Genomic DNA, 15,324 nt, shown 5'->3' with positions numbered 1-15,324 from the left:
GTGCTGCACACTTTGTTGGTCTAGCATGTTTTATGAACCCTCAGAGGTTTTCTGGTGTTTTAATAAACCCACGTGCTCATGTTCCCAGCCTTCTTTGGTAAGTTTATAGGTGGGACTGTTTTACTGTTTGGAATGTTATATATCAGTCTGTTTCTTGTGGACAGTGCTGGACAGGAGGTGGTGAATGGCAGGTGGTGTCTTAGTGTACAACAGGTGCAGTCATCCTGTTTCTGCTTACATCCAAAATTGAGCCAAAAACCTTTTTGTAAAATGGACATTAGGGGCTCTCATGTATAATTTTGTTGGTACAATACAGGTTTCCTTAAAGGGACTAGTGATGCCAGTTCATACATGTATATGATTGTGCTTTGGTCGTATTCCTTTTATCCTCTCTTGGCCTTCCCCACTCGTACTGGACTCCATTCTCCTCCTCAAAACAGTCCCCTTTCCTGACAGTACACATGAGAGAAAATACATGATATTAAGGACAAAATAATAGTTTTGAGGTCAGAATTGGATTCTCAAAATAGTCTCTGCTACCTACTATTGGTGAAATTATTAAGGCCACTCCATGTAGTTAAAAGGATATTTATTTAATGGTGTAACTCACAAATTAAGGGATAGGTAGGTCGCAGGGTCTGGGGAAGGTATATCGCAGTCCAGCAGTGTTCTCTGGAGCTCTGCTCGGTCCACCTCCACCGTTCAGGGTCCTGGCATAGAGAGAGCACTCGCCCATCCAGCTCTTGGGTCTCCAGGCACCTCTCCTGGCCCTACCTCATAGGTGTGACAGTTGCCAGAGTCTCAATGGGGGTTGGAACTTCCAGATCCAAGCTGGAATGGCTACCCACTACATCTCCCCCTTTTTGTCTAAATAAGAAGGTTCTAAACTAATACAAGACTATATACAAAGGAATGGTTATCAAATATTATCCAGGAATAATAAGGAATAATGACCTAGATAAGATGGAACTACAACCAATGCAAACAATATCAAGCAAGAAACACATACTAAAGTCCAGAGAAGTATAGAGCATAGGTAAATGGCATGTTACAAAGATCATTCCAAAAGGTGTCTTATCCTAAAGAACCTGAATCTAATACTTAATATGTTCTATCTAAGGTATTATATATACTAAGTTGTAACTATAACTGGTAGTCTTCAATCCCATCAAAGACCTGAGAAGGAACATAATGGTACCTGAGAAATGGTAGATGGATGCAAGCAACTTTCGAGAATCTTGCAAGAGTAGACCAAGACAGCTGGCAGCCTGGACAGTCACCTAATGTTTCTCAGCATTGTTGGTGCATTCAAATTGGCTACAGGCCTAGAGTATCTGACAGGCCATTTTCAGAAGCAGGAATTCTTAAAGACCATCTTACCCTGTCTTGGCAGAGTACAGTGGTTGTTTTCCTTGTGTCCAGCTTGTCCAGAAAGGATAGCATTGCATTTGTACTGTCAGCCATCAAGGCAAGGGCAGTTCTTTGCCCAGTAGGCCATTTTGTGCCAAAAAGACAAACTTCCAAATTGAAATGTCTTAGAAGCCCAACATTCTCTCGGGATCAAATTGGTGCAGCCAGGAGCAATTGTGTCTCACGTCAACAGAATTCTAAGTTATTTAAATGTCATATTCTCTAGGTCTATGAAGTGTTTGAAGATTACCTATCTATCTGAAATATATCTATGTATACCTAGAAGACTTAACTAACATGGCTACAAATATGATTATTATAGATGACTAATTATTAATCTATTTTTCAATTATCCATTACAATTTTAAATGAGTTACATAAACATAATACTTGAAACAAGAATAGAAATATATATACAGTATAACAAAATTAACTTCAAGTTTGTATCAATAAACTAAAATTTATACCAATGTAAAACATTTTAAACATAAACTAAAATCTATACCAATGTAAAACATTTTAAACAGGTTGTTGTTCTTTAAAAGTAGGTTCATTAATCTACTCTTTTTCTTATCATCTCTATATCCTATATATCTATACCATATCCCCTTTTCTTTTTTAGAAAGAGATCACATTTATAATCAACCTGTTTTAAATAAAAATATTGGTTTTTCTCTGTCCCACACCAGAGGGCTCTTCTGATTTGGGACACAAGAATCTCTTAACCATTTTTTAAAAAAATATGTCTGGGTTTAGAGGGGGAGGTTAAAGACTACATAGTTATAATTTCCTCAGTTATGATAAAATATAAGTTAGATATAAAACCTTAAACTCACAAATATAAGATAGATAGGACATCTTCTTTAATATTGTAACTGTAATTCTTGCTCGATAATTGTTTTGTTATATGTAATTTTACCATGTTAAAGTTAAAAACTTCCTTTCTAAAAAAAGAAGAAAAGGGGAAGTGCTGTGGATATCACTCTATATAAATAAAACACTGATGGCCAGTGACCAGACAGGAAGTATAGGCGGGACAAGGAGAGAGGAGAATTGGAGAAACAGGAAGAAGGGGAGAGAGACACTGCAGCCACCGCCAGGACAAGCAGCATGTAAAGACACCTGTAAGCCACAAGCAACATGGCAAGTTATAGATTTATAGAAATGGGTTAATTTAAGATATAAGAACAGTTAGCAAGAAGCCTGCCACGGCCATACAATTTATAAGTAATATAAGTGTCTGAGTGATTATTTTATACATGGATTGTGGGACTGCGGGGCTTGGTGGAACCTGAAGAGAAGCCCTCCAGCAACAACCTACTCTTCTGAGCCACTGAGTTCTTGTTTCAAAAAGGTGATACATTGTATGTAGAGCGATGGTCACAAGCCTGATGCATAGCTGATGCCTACTTGCTAGCGGGCACTTCTTTTGCATTCCGTGTCGTTCTTAATGCATGTTACTACTTGAAATACTGAGACTCAGCACCTGATGATCTGCTGAAATGGCTGGGAAGCAGAGACAAAACAGCCCATCCATCCATCCTCATCCTCCTGAGGAATGCTCTAGGAATTAAGTAAAATAGAGCATGTGTAATTTGTGTGAGAGAGAATGTATGTGTTTGAGTGTGTGTGCATGTATGTTTGGTCAGATGTTGACATCCACTGTCAACTCTGTTGTTTACCTATTTTGTGAGATAGGCTCTTTCACTGGCCTGAAGTTCACCGAGTAGGCTACACACAGTAGCTTGTAAGCTCCGGGAATCCATGCCTAGCTCCATTGCCACTATGCCTAGCTTTTTATGTAGGTCCTGGGAATCAAACTCAAGTCCTCATGCTTGCATGGGAAACAGTCTGCTAACTGATCCACCTTCCCAGTCTCCAGTAAATAATTCTTACTCAGAACCCACAGAAGTGGTGGAGGGACTGCTAATGTCATCAGGGGGTTATAGTTTATATCATTTCAAGTGGGTCACCCTGAAAGACCAGTCAGACTACAGCTACTGTTCATTTATCCATATGTTCTGTCCAGGAGGGTCTGAGAAAGGCAGGGCTTGCTCCTGTACCACCCACCACGAGTCAGCATTAGCCTGGAATGGTACTGAACGTTGGCGACTGAAATCAAACACTTGAAACTTACTGTGCTTGCTAAGACACAGCATGCGACCACAAACAACAAAACCGTATTGACATTAGAAAGCCCTTTTACCTAAATAAGCTAAAAAGGAAACCCACCGACTTCCAATGCCCTGGCTTATCACCAAGGTGACGTTTCACACTGCGGTTCTGTCCTGTCACCCTGGCAGTACTGCTGCGTCCTGCCCAGTGTCCCCTCCCTCTTCTGATCTTGAGCTTCCCGACCTTTCCATTGCCCTTCACTGATTGACTTGTCGAACGTTTTCTCAGACTTCCAGTTGGGCTTTAAATTCTGCAAGGCACTGTGATCTACGGGACTTGCCTACACTAGCACCGTGATTGACATGTAGGGAGGCAGTAGATGGTCAATAATAGAATGAATGAGTTACCCATGAAAATAATTGTGGGCCTATACCCACTCACTCTGCCAGCGTGCTGCCTTGTCCCTAAAAACTCATTTATTCATCTCTAAGATACGTTGATACTTACAGTTTACAACAGTGGGATTCTCTGTACTAAGTTTCCTTGCCTGTGGAGAATGAAACAATACACAATGCAAACTAATGGCAAATTAAAGGTCAGAATTTAGCATTTGAAGTTAACTATAAAATTAAATGCCATTATATTTAATAATACTATTTGTAAGCTCTATGGAGTCAACTGTATTTTGAACATCAACTTGTTAGGCATTAACTAGGTTTCTAGAAGTCTTTCTTGGAAAATAAAGAGTATATCATTTGTGCTGTAAATTTTAACAGACTAAAATTATAAAATTAGATTTCTGAGACAGCATATCTCATTTGCCCCCAGAATTCCTTGCTGTAATTTGAATTAAGGTCTTCCATTTGCTTTTGATCACTGCTCTCTAGGGTTATTCCTTCATTTTGTATTCGAGAACCCAGGCTTCTTTTGGTCAGTAAATAGTAAACATTCAGTAATTCTTACTAATGCCATAAATGTCAGACACAGAGCAATGCTGCCCCTCCACCCTATGTACACGAAGCACATGTTTCAAACGATTATTAACTGTGTTGCCCGATTCCTATGCCAGGTGTCTCTAACAACAGAATCCCAAAATTTTATAATGTGAACAGATCTTCAGTTTTATGAAAACAAAAATCCAGGGCTTACAGAGATTGTCTTCATCTCTGGCAGCCATGCAGCAAGGCAGAGTGAGAGGGCTGGGGCCGGTCCCCTGAACTCTTAACAGGCTCCACACACCTTCACCCTGCTTCTCCTTTTCCTTCCCTCTGAGAGCTGCCTCCCGGGGCAGCCCCAGCCCAGGGCTGGCCAGTCCCCGAGCCAGGCGAACTCTCCTCCAGGTCTGCTCATAGGCTGCACCATTTCCTTTTATGTAACTGTGGCAAAACACTTGGCGAAACATTTGGGAAGGAAGAAGGGCTATTGGAGGGTGTGGAAGGTGTGGCGAGAAAGAGCAACTCCTGCCCAGGCCGGTCCTCTGTCACGTGTCACCAAGGCAGGCCCTGAAGCAGGGAGAAGAGGTGAATGCTGGCGCCACCTATTTTGCTTAACTCTTTCTCTTTGGCAGAATTTTGTGCAGAAGCTGCATCATTTGGTGCAGGGCTGACTTTAGGGACTTTGTCCTACAGTCTACACGCCGTTTCTATTCTACATTTTCTTTTATAGGTAAATATGTTTCCAGTTGATTTTTCCTGGGGAGCCTGGTTTGTTATCACTCCGGATCTCTTGCCGTTTCTCGGGCATCCCATTGGCCCCAGATTCTCTGTATAGTGTTTCTGGTGGGACATGAGGTTTTCCTGTGATTCCTCCCTGCTCCACACTTTACTTTTCTTTCTCTTCTTGCAGGGTTTGTTTCCATTACCACCCTCACTGTGCTGGCCTACGAACGTTATATCCGTGTGGTGCATTCCAGAGTGATCAATTTCTCCTGGGCCTGGAGGGCCATTACCTATATCTGGCTCTACTCCTTGGCATGGGCAGGAGCGCCTCTCCTGGGCTGGAACAGGTACATTCTAGACGTCCATGGACTGGGCTGTACAGTGGACTGGAAATCCAAGGATGCCAACGACTCCTCCTTTGTGCTCTTCTTGTTTCTTGGCTGCCTGGTGGTGCCCATGGGCATCATAGCCCATTGCTACGGTCATATTCTGTATTCTGTTCGAATGGTGAGTTGAAAGCTGCAGATGTTCCTCTCCAAACCATGCCCACATCCATTATTTGATGTGAAAAGAATCAAACTCTCCCTATATAATCAGTTACTTACTTACCCAAGGTTGAAAGACTTAACATTTGGTAGAACTTTGTACTGTGAATCAATCCCCGATCAGATCAGTGAGGGATGGCATTTGCTCTCTGTACACCACCCTGTAAGCCCAGAAGAAATGAGCAAAATGCAGATAGACAATACCAACCTTACATTAGGTAGCACCCTCCAAAGTGAAGGATTCTGAAGGGGAAAGTTACAATGTCCATAGTTATATTCATTTCAGGATCACATCGACCTACTTACCAGAGCCTGGTAGAGCTGTAAAGGACGGGAACACACACCAGCAGGTTTCCTGTGGGAACCAGGCAGGAAGAGGCTGCAGTGCCTGATGCAGGAGGCACAGCCCCAGGGCAGCGTTGACTTCAGCCATGTGCCATCTCCTAACCGCTGTGTGTCCGCTAGGGTTTTATACATATGTGACTGATCAGTGACTGTTGGGGGGAAGTTACAAGCAGAGCAGATAGGAGGGAAGGACTGAAGACAGGAAGGAACTAAGAATGAGACTTGGCTTGAGCTTATCACCTTAGCAGATAACTCCATGCATCTCAAGCTGCAGGCTTCTCTCTATAGCATGTCGGCATGGCATGAGTCTGTTCTCCGGCTGGAGAATTTATAAATCAGTGCTCTGGATAAAACGGTTTCCTCAATCATGAAGAGATTGTTTCCATCTGACCACAAGCCTTTCAGGCTGTGTTTTAGGGACTTGAAGAGCTAGATAAAACAATGTATTTTATCCTTATGAAGTAAGTTAGAAAAGCATTAAGAAACCATTGAAGGGAGCTTGTGAGATGGCTCAGTTGGTAAAGCAATTGCTGTTCAAGTGTGAGGACCTGATTCTGAATCCCCAGAATCTCTGTAAAGCCAGGTAGAGTGCAGTGATGTGTATCTGTAACACCAGCAATCCTAGAGCAAGATGAGAGGCAGAGGCAGGAGAGTCTCTAGACTCTCTCGCAGGTCAGAGAGACCTGTTGCTGGAGGGCTTCTCTCCAGGTTCCACAAAGCCCTGCAGTCCCACAATATATATATAATATATATATATTATATCCATGTATAAAATAATCACTCAGACACTTATATTACTTATAAACTGTATGGCTGTGGCAGGCTTCTTGCTAACTGTTCTTATATCTTAAATTAATCCATTTCTATAAGTCTATACCTTGCCATGTGGCTGGTGGCTTACTGGCGTCTTCACATGCTGCTGGTCATGGCGGTGGCTAGCAGTGTGTCTCTGCCTCAGCCTTCCGCTTCCCAGAATTCTCCTCTCTCCTTGTCCCACCTACTTCCTGCCTGGCCACTGGCCAATCAGTGTTTTATTTATTGACCAATCAGAGCAATTTGACATACAGACCATCCCACAGCACTTCCCCTTTTCTTTTTTTAAAAAGGAAGGTTTTAACTTTTATACATCTCCAAAGCCAGCTTGGTATATTTTGGAATTTGGGCGTAGCTTCTCTTACTACTTCCTGCTGGAGCAGGGGCGCTGTATCTTATGGGGACACAAAGAATATTTTAGGATCATGGAGTAGTCCGCGAGACTGTATCGTCTGAGCCAGTTGTCTTGAAACGATTCTGGATGTTGGATCATCTGGGACATGGTGTCATCAGAGACCTTTGGTGGTCTTGGCTGGTCAAACCTGATGTATCTTAATCTGGAACAAATCCATAGCCTCTGGCTTTCTGTAGAAACAAAAGCAGAGCCTCTTTTCCAAAGCAACATATCCTTATAGCCAAATTTTGAAGTCAAGGTACCTTTAAAATATACATTTTGGCATAACTCAACAGCTTTTGCAATCAAATGTTTTTTTTCAGTTACGAATATCAAAGAGAACATAATCCAGATTCTCTGTTTGGTAGCCATCTTTATGTGGCTTATTTTTTATATTACCTTAAGCCTATTGCTTTAAACTGCAGCCTTTTTTTTTTTTTTGCCGGAATGCAAAAGCAAGATTTAATTCTGGATATCCAAAAGCAATACAAGCCTAGGTAGGGACTTCATCCAATACATCCAACGCAGTGGAGGCTGGAGGAAGTGCCCACCTGTCTGCAAGCTCAGTTTTTAAAGGGAAAAGTCACAAGGTTACATCATTTAGGGGTGCTAGTATGGATACAATTCTGATTGGCTCGCTTCTAGGGACTTCTAGAAATTACTTCTAAGGGAGTGGTTGCCCACTACCATTTCTCATTGGCTGCCCTCAGGTGGAGGCATTTCTGTGATCAGTTACCCTGGAAATCAGGGAGAGGACATTCCATAGTCTGGCAGGCATTACCTCGTGACTATCTTGTGACTCTGTACTTTTACACTTCCTGGTTTCTGGAATCTGATCTGACTGGTTTCAGTAACTAATGGCCTATTCCCAAAAGGAGAAATCTTAGGCCTTAGTTTTGGGGTGAAAGCATTTCTAAGATGGCTCATTTTGGTCTCACATTTCCCCCTTCTCATGTGCCTAATGGAACCCAATCATGGGTTTTGGACAGTTAGCTCCTAAGTATCCCTCTCTAATAATGGCCATGTATAGTTAGCCATCTTGTCTCTATGCCAGGGATAAACTGCAGCCTTTTAAGTGTCATCTCAGGCAAGGTGGAAGATGGGGACCTACACTGGGGTTATCCTTTGAGCTCCACACATGTGCTGTGGGATGCATGTGCCCATCCACATCCCTCCCCGCATCTCTCTCTCTCATCTGTCTGTCTGTCTGTCTGTCTCTGCCTCTCAGTTCTTTGTCTCTGTCTGTCTTTCTCTCTCTGTCTCTGTCTCTCTGTCTCTGTCACACACATATACACTGTAAAATATCCTCAGAAGCTATTTAACTCAACCACAGTAGGTTTTAGTTGAGGGAACTGAAGCCCCAAGGGATAAAGGCTAGGCCCAACTTCAGGTCAGAGGTCAGTCAGTCTCCTGTGGTCCTGTGCATGTCGTTTTCCATGAAGGCAGGACAAACGATGGTGGCTGCTTATCTGTTTAAAAAGAAAAGGGATCATTTTTTAGTTCCGTCCTTTCTTTGCTTCCTGCAGCTACGCTGTGTTGAAGATCTTCAGACAATTCAAGTGATCAAGATTTTAAAATATGAAAAGAAAGTGGCCAAAATGTGCTTTTCCATGGTCTTTGTCTTTCTCACCTGCTGGATGCCTTATATTGTGACCCGTTTCTTGGTGGTTAATGGCTATGGACACCTGGTCACTCCAACAGTGTCTATCGTTTCTTATCTCTTTGCTAAATCGAGCACTGTGTACAATCCAGTTATCTATATCTTCATGATCAGAAAGGTAAGCTCTGGAATTGACTGGCTTTCACCCCACGGAATAAATAGAAGTAGATTTTATGTGGTGTGACAACTTAGAACAGTGTCCAAGATAAAACAAAACAAAAACCCCAAGTTAAGAATTTTGTATAAGTGTGCTGGGGAGATGGCTCAGAGGTTAAGAGTGCCTGCTACTCTTCCAGTGGTCTAAAATTGGAGTCCTAGCATCCATGTCAGGTGCTTCACAACTGCCTATGACTTTGGCTCTAGGGGACCCAGCGTCCTCTTCTAGCTTCTGCAGGTATCAACATACATGTGTTTACACACACACACACACACACACACACACACACACACACACACACACACACACACGTAGCAGGAATCTTAAAGAGTCTTATTAATAAGATCAAACCTGAGGCCAGTTATTGGGGTGAACCCTGGAAGATCAGAGCCAGAACAGGCCACAGCTACTTCACCTCACCAATTCCTCAGCTGGTCCTGTTTCCACAGACTGGAAGCCTCTGAGTCCTCATCCAGAATGAATCCCAGCTGAACTGGGCTGCTTCAAAGCCTGAAAGCTTAACCAGCCGAATGCTTAACCAGCCAAATGCTTAACCAGCCAAATGCTTAACCAGCCAAATGCCTAACCAGCCAAATGCCTCTAGTTTCTGGTCCTCACGACTTATATATCTTTCTGCTTTCTACCACCACACTCTGGGATTAAAGGCTGGCTTTCTGGGATTAAAGGCGTGAGTCACCATACTTGGCTTTTTCCAATGTGGCCTTGAACTCGCAGAGATCCAGAGGGATTTCTATCTCTGGAATGCTAGGATTAAAGGTGTGTACTATCACTGCCTAACTAGTGGCTTTTCTGTTCTCTGACCCCAGATAAGTTTGTTAAGGTACACGATATTTTGGGGAACACAATATCACCCCCCCACACACACACACAAATAAATAAATAAATAAATAATAATGAAAAATCTTTTAAGAAAGAGATAAAAAAGCAGACTCAAGAAGAAATGTAGAATATTTCCAAAGGAGAAAAGCAGGCCCAAGATCTACCGCTATATGTACAGTATTTGTTAGGTAATATTAATTAATATTTAGTTTACCAGAAAATAGTTTGGATATACTACTAGTAATAGTTATGACTCAAATAATAACTAAAAATTACTATACTATGAAGGTTATACCCATTATCTTTAAAACCTCCACAAACTAGACATTAACTCTATCCCATACTTTATTTATGGATTATGAAATGAAAGACCACTGGCACAGTAGACAAAATTTAAATGCATTCACCAAAAGTCATTTGTTTGTGCCTTTCTCTTAGCCGATGAATTATGAATCAAGGCTTCTAAACTTGAGTTTGAATTCACCAGATCTGAAAGTATAGTTTTAAAGTGTCTATTCTGATTCACAATGAGTGAGTTTCTGCTACTCTATATTTCTGATGAGCTCCCCAATGGTTCTGATGGTTCCGATTTTTAGTAACACACTTTAAACAATAATCCTATATAATATAACAAACTGGCAGAAACAAGTAAGGCAGTAGTTCTTCCCGTAAGGAGCTGGACGTGAGGAGACACATCCTGGCTTACAGACTTTACTCAACTCTGACAGCAATGTATCTCGAGCACTGAACTTGACTTGTAAAATCATGGCTTGCTGAATACATAACCGAATGTGTATTCTAAAAGATTCATGTAAGCTAAATGTGCCCTGCATATAGTTGGTGGGGACACTAAAGAACACAGAAGTCAATGTGTCTCTTTATTAATGTTTTCAGACCTGGGAAAGCTCCTGCAGTAAACAGGGTAATAAGTTGATTTCGAATCGGTATGCTCTGTTGGCCATGGGAGACTTAATACTTGGCAAACAGCTCAGAATTTCAGCATGCTGACAAAGAAGCAATGTTTAGTGTGAGGCCAGAGACTGCAGATGGTGCATTTACTCATGTCAGGGTGTTTTCAGTGGATGTCCCCTGCACATTGTGATGGTCCTCAATTTGAACCTTGGCCACTCAGGCTCTTGTAGAAGTGGGAGAGCAGAGGGGAAACCCAAGAGGGTCTCAGAAACATGGAAGAACCCCTTGTCTGCTGTGAGTAGTGTCTTGAGATCTCAGCCCAGTGGCTGTCACTCAAGGGCTGCTCACTGAGTATTTAATGACTGAATTCCTTAAACCCAGAGGTAAAACTGCCCTCCAAGAAGGTTTCCATACATTGAAACCATGGAGACCACAAAGGATTAGAATATTTTTTTTTAATCTGGTTAGTAAGAATTATAGTAAATAGAAGACCTAAAAGTCAATGGGGGACCTTGGTAGATCTGAGCATTACTGTATAACTCCATCCCATGCCATCTAATGAAGAAAGCGGGTGGGTGGGGCTGGGGAGATGGCAAGCGTGAGGACCTGAGTTCAATCTTCAGCACATACATAAAAAGCCGGGTGTGGCGGTGTGTGTTTGTAGTCCAGCACTGAGAAGATTATATGGGTCACTGGGATTCACTGGCTAGCAAGCCTAGCCTAAGAGGCAAGCCTCAGGTCCATGTCTCAAAAGACAAAGTATGTGCCACCTGAGATTGGCCTTGGCCTCCACATGCATAGGCATGCACATGTGTATGTACACACATGTGCGCGTACCCCCCCCCCCACACACACACACAGAGGAGGGGGAGATAGATCAAAATCTCAGCCAGTTGTCTTGAATTGTACTTCGGATTAAAGGCCAGATATTCGCTCAGTAATTGGCTTTATTGCTCCATTTTCCCCTGCAGTTTCGGAGATCCCTTCTACAGCTCCTGTGCTGCCGACTGCTGAGATGCCAACGGCCTGCTAAAAACCTACCAGCAGCGGAGAGCGAAATGCAGATCAGGCCCATCGTGATGTCACAGAAAGATGGGGACAGGCCAAAGAAGAAAGTGACCTTTAACTCCTCCTCCATCATTTTCATCATCACCAGTGATGAGTCCCTGTCCGTGGACGACAGTGACCGAAGCAATGCATCCAAGGCCAATGTCATCCAAGTCCGTCCTTTGTAAGACTGGAAGACACGCCTTGTATCTGTCACACAACGTCTACTCTCAGGACGGCCCTGGAGTCCCCATTCGGTATAGTAACCGTAGAACCTCGTGGCCGACCCGGAAATCTGAATTACCCATAGGCTGTCTATGTTCAAGAAGCGACTGAGCAAGACAAATTATTTTCATTCAATGGGTGCTTTATCACATGAGAAACTCCTGGTGGCACAAAGTGAGCGTTTGGCACCATCGTCTACCATGCCAGGATTTAAACTTCGAATGATCATATTTGCCAAAGCACATTATACATTCTGTTTCTCAGACCTTGTTCATTGTATAAATGACTGTCTCATACATGTGTGTGCAATGGCCGGGACAGCTGGGGTATGTTATGGCATTGGGTCCTATTCTGTGTCATGCTGTGTGTTTGACCAATTCAGTTTATTAAGGAGGTAATAAATCAATCCCTACTTTTCTCTGAAAACCAAAGGCTGTTGTCATGTGTGTAGTGTGACCGACAAGGCAGTCAGATTAAGAAAGCAAGCTCCAGAAGGTACTGTAAGAAGCATCGTAGAAAAACAGAGACTCGTGTTGGTCATGTCGATGGTTTGATGATACCACAGTGGAGAATGTGCATAGAAAAAAGGGTGGTAAAAACAGAATGATACCTCCATCAATTCATTTCAGAAATTAGTTTGACAAAGTCTCCTTTCCTTTTAATAATTTCCCACTATTTTGTCAAAACCCCTGCCGAGGAGTTCCCAGTAAACCAAGTTACATTCAGAGAGGGATGAAAATAAACATTTTAGTGTGTTGATACCATGCAATATTATTTAAATTTTGGTACATTTGTTTATTTATTTATTGTATGTATGTGTGCATGTACACACTCACGTCATATTGTGCACGTGGAACTCAGAGGACAACTTGTGGGAAACAGTTCTCTCCTTCCACTATGTGCATCCCAGGGATCGAACTAAGGTCACCAGGCTTGGCAGCAAGCACCTTTTCTCACTCAGCCATCTCACCAGCTCCATACAATGTGTTTTTAAATTTTCATTGCTTATCAGTAGGATCCCGGATATCAGATGTGCCATGTTAGTGAGGAGAGCATCTTCCCACGTGTCGTTGTTCATACCTGGAGGAGAACAGCACACCCTGCCCCCAAATATGCTCCTTTTTGTGGGGTTACCTTGAGTGGAAAGTCACTGAGACGTGACAATAGAGGAGAAGCCTCCCCCGACTTGCCAAGGTGACCTAAAGCTTGCTGCTCCAGGGGTTCCAATCCCGCTCCTTTGTCCTATCATGTCCCTATAGCTTTACTTCTTGTTGAAGATGACATAAATCAGGGCTTTCTACAGAAGCTTACTTTCTTTTTTAAATGTTTTTTTAAATGTACTAGATTTTTATTTAAGCTGTTTCCTCACGACATTGTATATCACACAGATTCCTCCCTTTTATATATGTTTTTAACTTAAAATAAAATTACATCATTTCCTCCCTTCTCTTTCCTCCCTCTAATCCCTTCCATGCATCCCCTTGCTATTTCTAGAAATTATGGCCTCTAAAGATTTTTTAATTATGGGGGGGGGCAGTCTATGTGTGGTTATGTGCACATGGGTACAGGAGCCCAAGGAAGCCAGAGGCATGAAATTAGGGGCAGTTTCGAGCTGCCTGACATGGGTGCTGAGAACAGAACTAGAAGCCTCTGCAAGAGTAGAATATGCACTAACAGCTGAGCCATCTCTCCAGCCCCTAAGCCAGCTCATTTTCTGGGCGTCTCCCATGTACATGTGAAATACACATGCTTCTCAACTTCAGTTTGCTCCCTTTTGACAATCTGTTATAGTAACTGCAGCCAACAAACTTAAGAAATAAAAGGAACAATTATACTATTGGTTTATTTTTGCAGTTCTAGGGAATCTAACCCAGAGCCCTGGGCACGCTAGGTAAGCACTCTACCACAGAGCTATGTTCCCTTTCTGAAAACAATACTTTTCTTTCCCTACACACCAAGCCTAGATTATTAGGACTCAAGGATGTCTTTGACAATATGAAAAATGCAAATGGTTTTATCTTTATTACCTCAGTCTTTATTACCTATGAAACTAGTATTGTAGGCCGGGCGGTGGTGGCGAACGCCTTTAATCCCAGCACTCGGGAGGCAGGGCCAGGCTGCCTGAGTTTGCGAGATCCAGGATAGGCACCAAAACTACACAGAGAAGCCTTGTCTCAAAAAAAAAATCTAGTACTGTAGCTTTCAAAATTAACCATGTTTGAAAAGAATTTCCAAGTGTACCAGTCAGCCCACTGAAGAAAGAACCAAAGAGTCTCCACACTGCACTTTGAAGATGACGTCAACGGTCACAGTGTGATGTTCAAGGCATCACTTCTGTGTGTCTGAAATGGAATGAACTATGTCTCCATGCTTCTGCAAGACAGCCTTCCCATCTCCTTTTCACTCTTGGATATATTTCATTTACTAATAACAACCCTTTCTTATTCTTCACTTAACATGCCATTAATAGGCCTTTCTTCAAAAGGTAATAATTCTGGTATCTGGAGACTGGGAAACAAATTCATCCTGGAACTCTTTGGAACATCCTGCCTTTCATTCACCCCCGATTCTAACAAGTGCTCTGAACCTGTGGTTAGGCAAACCTCATCGACTGCTACAAAGAGGAAGAAGCACACCAGGCAGGCTGTGGTTTTCAGTCCGGAATGTTGTTGCTCCTATAATGTCCCATATAAGAAAACTTGTTTTTGAGAAGTGAAAGAGACCTTGGTTATTGCAATTTTAATTTAAATTGACCCGGCCCAAGCATGCAAAGGGATGGAAACACCTCAAGAACAGCAACGGCATCTCCTCTCGTTCGGCTGACAAACACAGAATTTCTACATGGAACTTGGTTATATGCTAACAATTATTTTCCAGTAGTGAATTAAATGTGCCAGTGGAAACATGCATTTGGTCCTTGATTTTGGAGAGCAGTCAAGCATCTGCTACCTGGAACCTTGATGCTTTAGTTGGTGAAATGGGGAATTTTTCCTAGTGACTCCATGGAACTTGCCAGAAGTCACCTATGCTCCTATTCCAGTATCCCGTGGTTCCAGTCCATGGCAGCCTTCTCAAGAATCCCAGAGGTCTCGGGGGCATGTGCTGCACAAGTAGGTAGGCACTGCCAATGGCTATCAGGGATCCCAGGCCGAAGAGTCCTTTGTTTATCACCTGCAAGGACGGCAAACATCCAAAACAGTTCA

At 42.6% G+C, this 15,324-nt stretch overlaps 2 protein-coding genes across 4 annotated transcripts in view; one reads left to right on the top strand and one right to left on the bottom strand.

Annotated features, from left to right (window-relative positions):
* Nucleotides 1–12,552, top strand: part of Opn3 (opsin 3) — a 35,478-nt gene extending 22,926 nt beyond the window's left edge. The window contains exons 2-4 of one of the 2 annotated variants that reach the window (XR_013043414.1): nucleotides 5,371–5,530; nucleotides 8,807–9,058; nucleotides 11,821–12,552. Coding sequence is in view for 1 of the 2 variants with exons in the window: in XM_006996184.4 (XP_006996246.3) it covers nucleotides 5,371–5,690; nucleotides 8,807–9,058; nucleotides 11,821–12,084 (836 nt within the window). In the remaining variant the exon portion in view is untranslated. Of the gene's footprint in view, nucleotides 1–5,370; nucleotides 5,691–8,806; nucleotides 9,059–11,820 lie in introns of both variants that reach the window. The other variant, XM_006996184.4, reaches the window with a different exon arrangement.
* A 2,293-nt stretch (nucleotides 12,553–14,845) lies between these two features.
* Kmo (kynurenine 3-monooxygenase) overlaps nucleotides 14,846–15,324 on the bottom strand; it is a 38,974-nt gene continuing 38,495 nt past the window's right edge. For both annotated transcript variants that reach the window (XM_006996185.4, XM_015989525.3), the window contains one exon: nucleotides 14,846–15,292. In XM_006996185.4, the coding sequence (XP_006996247.1) occupies nucleotides 15,113–15,292 (180 nt within the window). In that variant the 3' untranslated portion in view covers nucleotides 14,846–15,112. The remainder of the gene's footprint in view (nucleotides 15,293–15,324) is intronic.

This window comes from Peromyscus maniculatus, chromosome 11, assembly GCF_049852395.1.
Source record: "Peromyscus maniculatus bairdii isolate BWxNUB_F1_BW_parent chromosome 11, HU_Pman_BW_mat_3.1, whole genome shotgun sequence".
In the NCBI taxonomy this organism is placed as follows: Eukaryota; Metazoa; Chordata; class Mammalia; order Rodentia; family Cricetidae; genus Peromyscus; species Peromyscus maniculatus.
The sequence above is the reverse complement of the archived record's forward strand: the minus strand, read 5'-3'. Positions and strand labels throughout refer to the sequence as shown.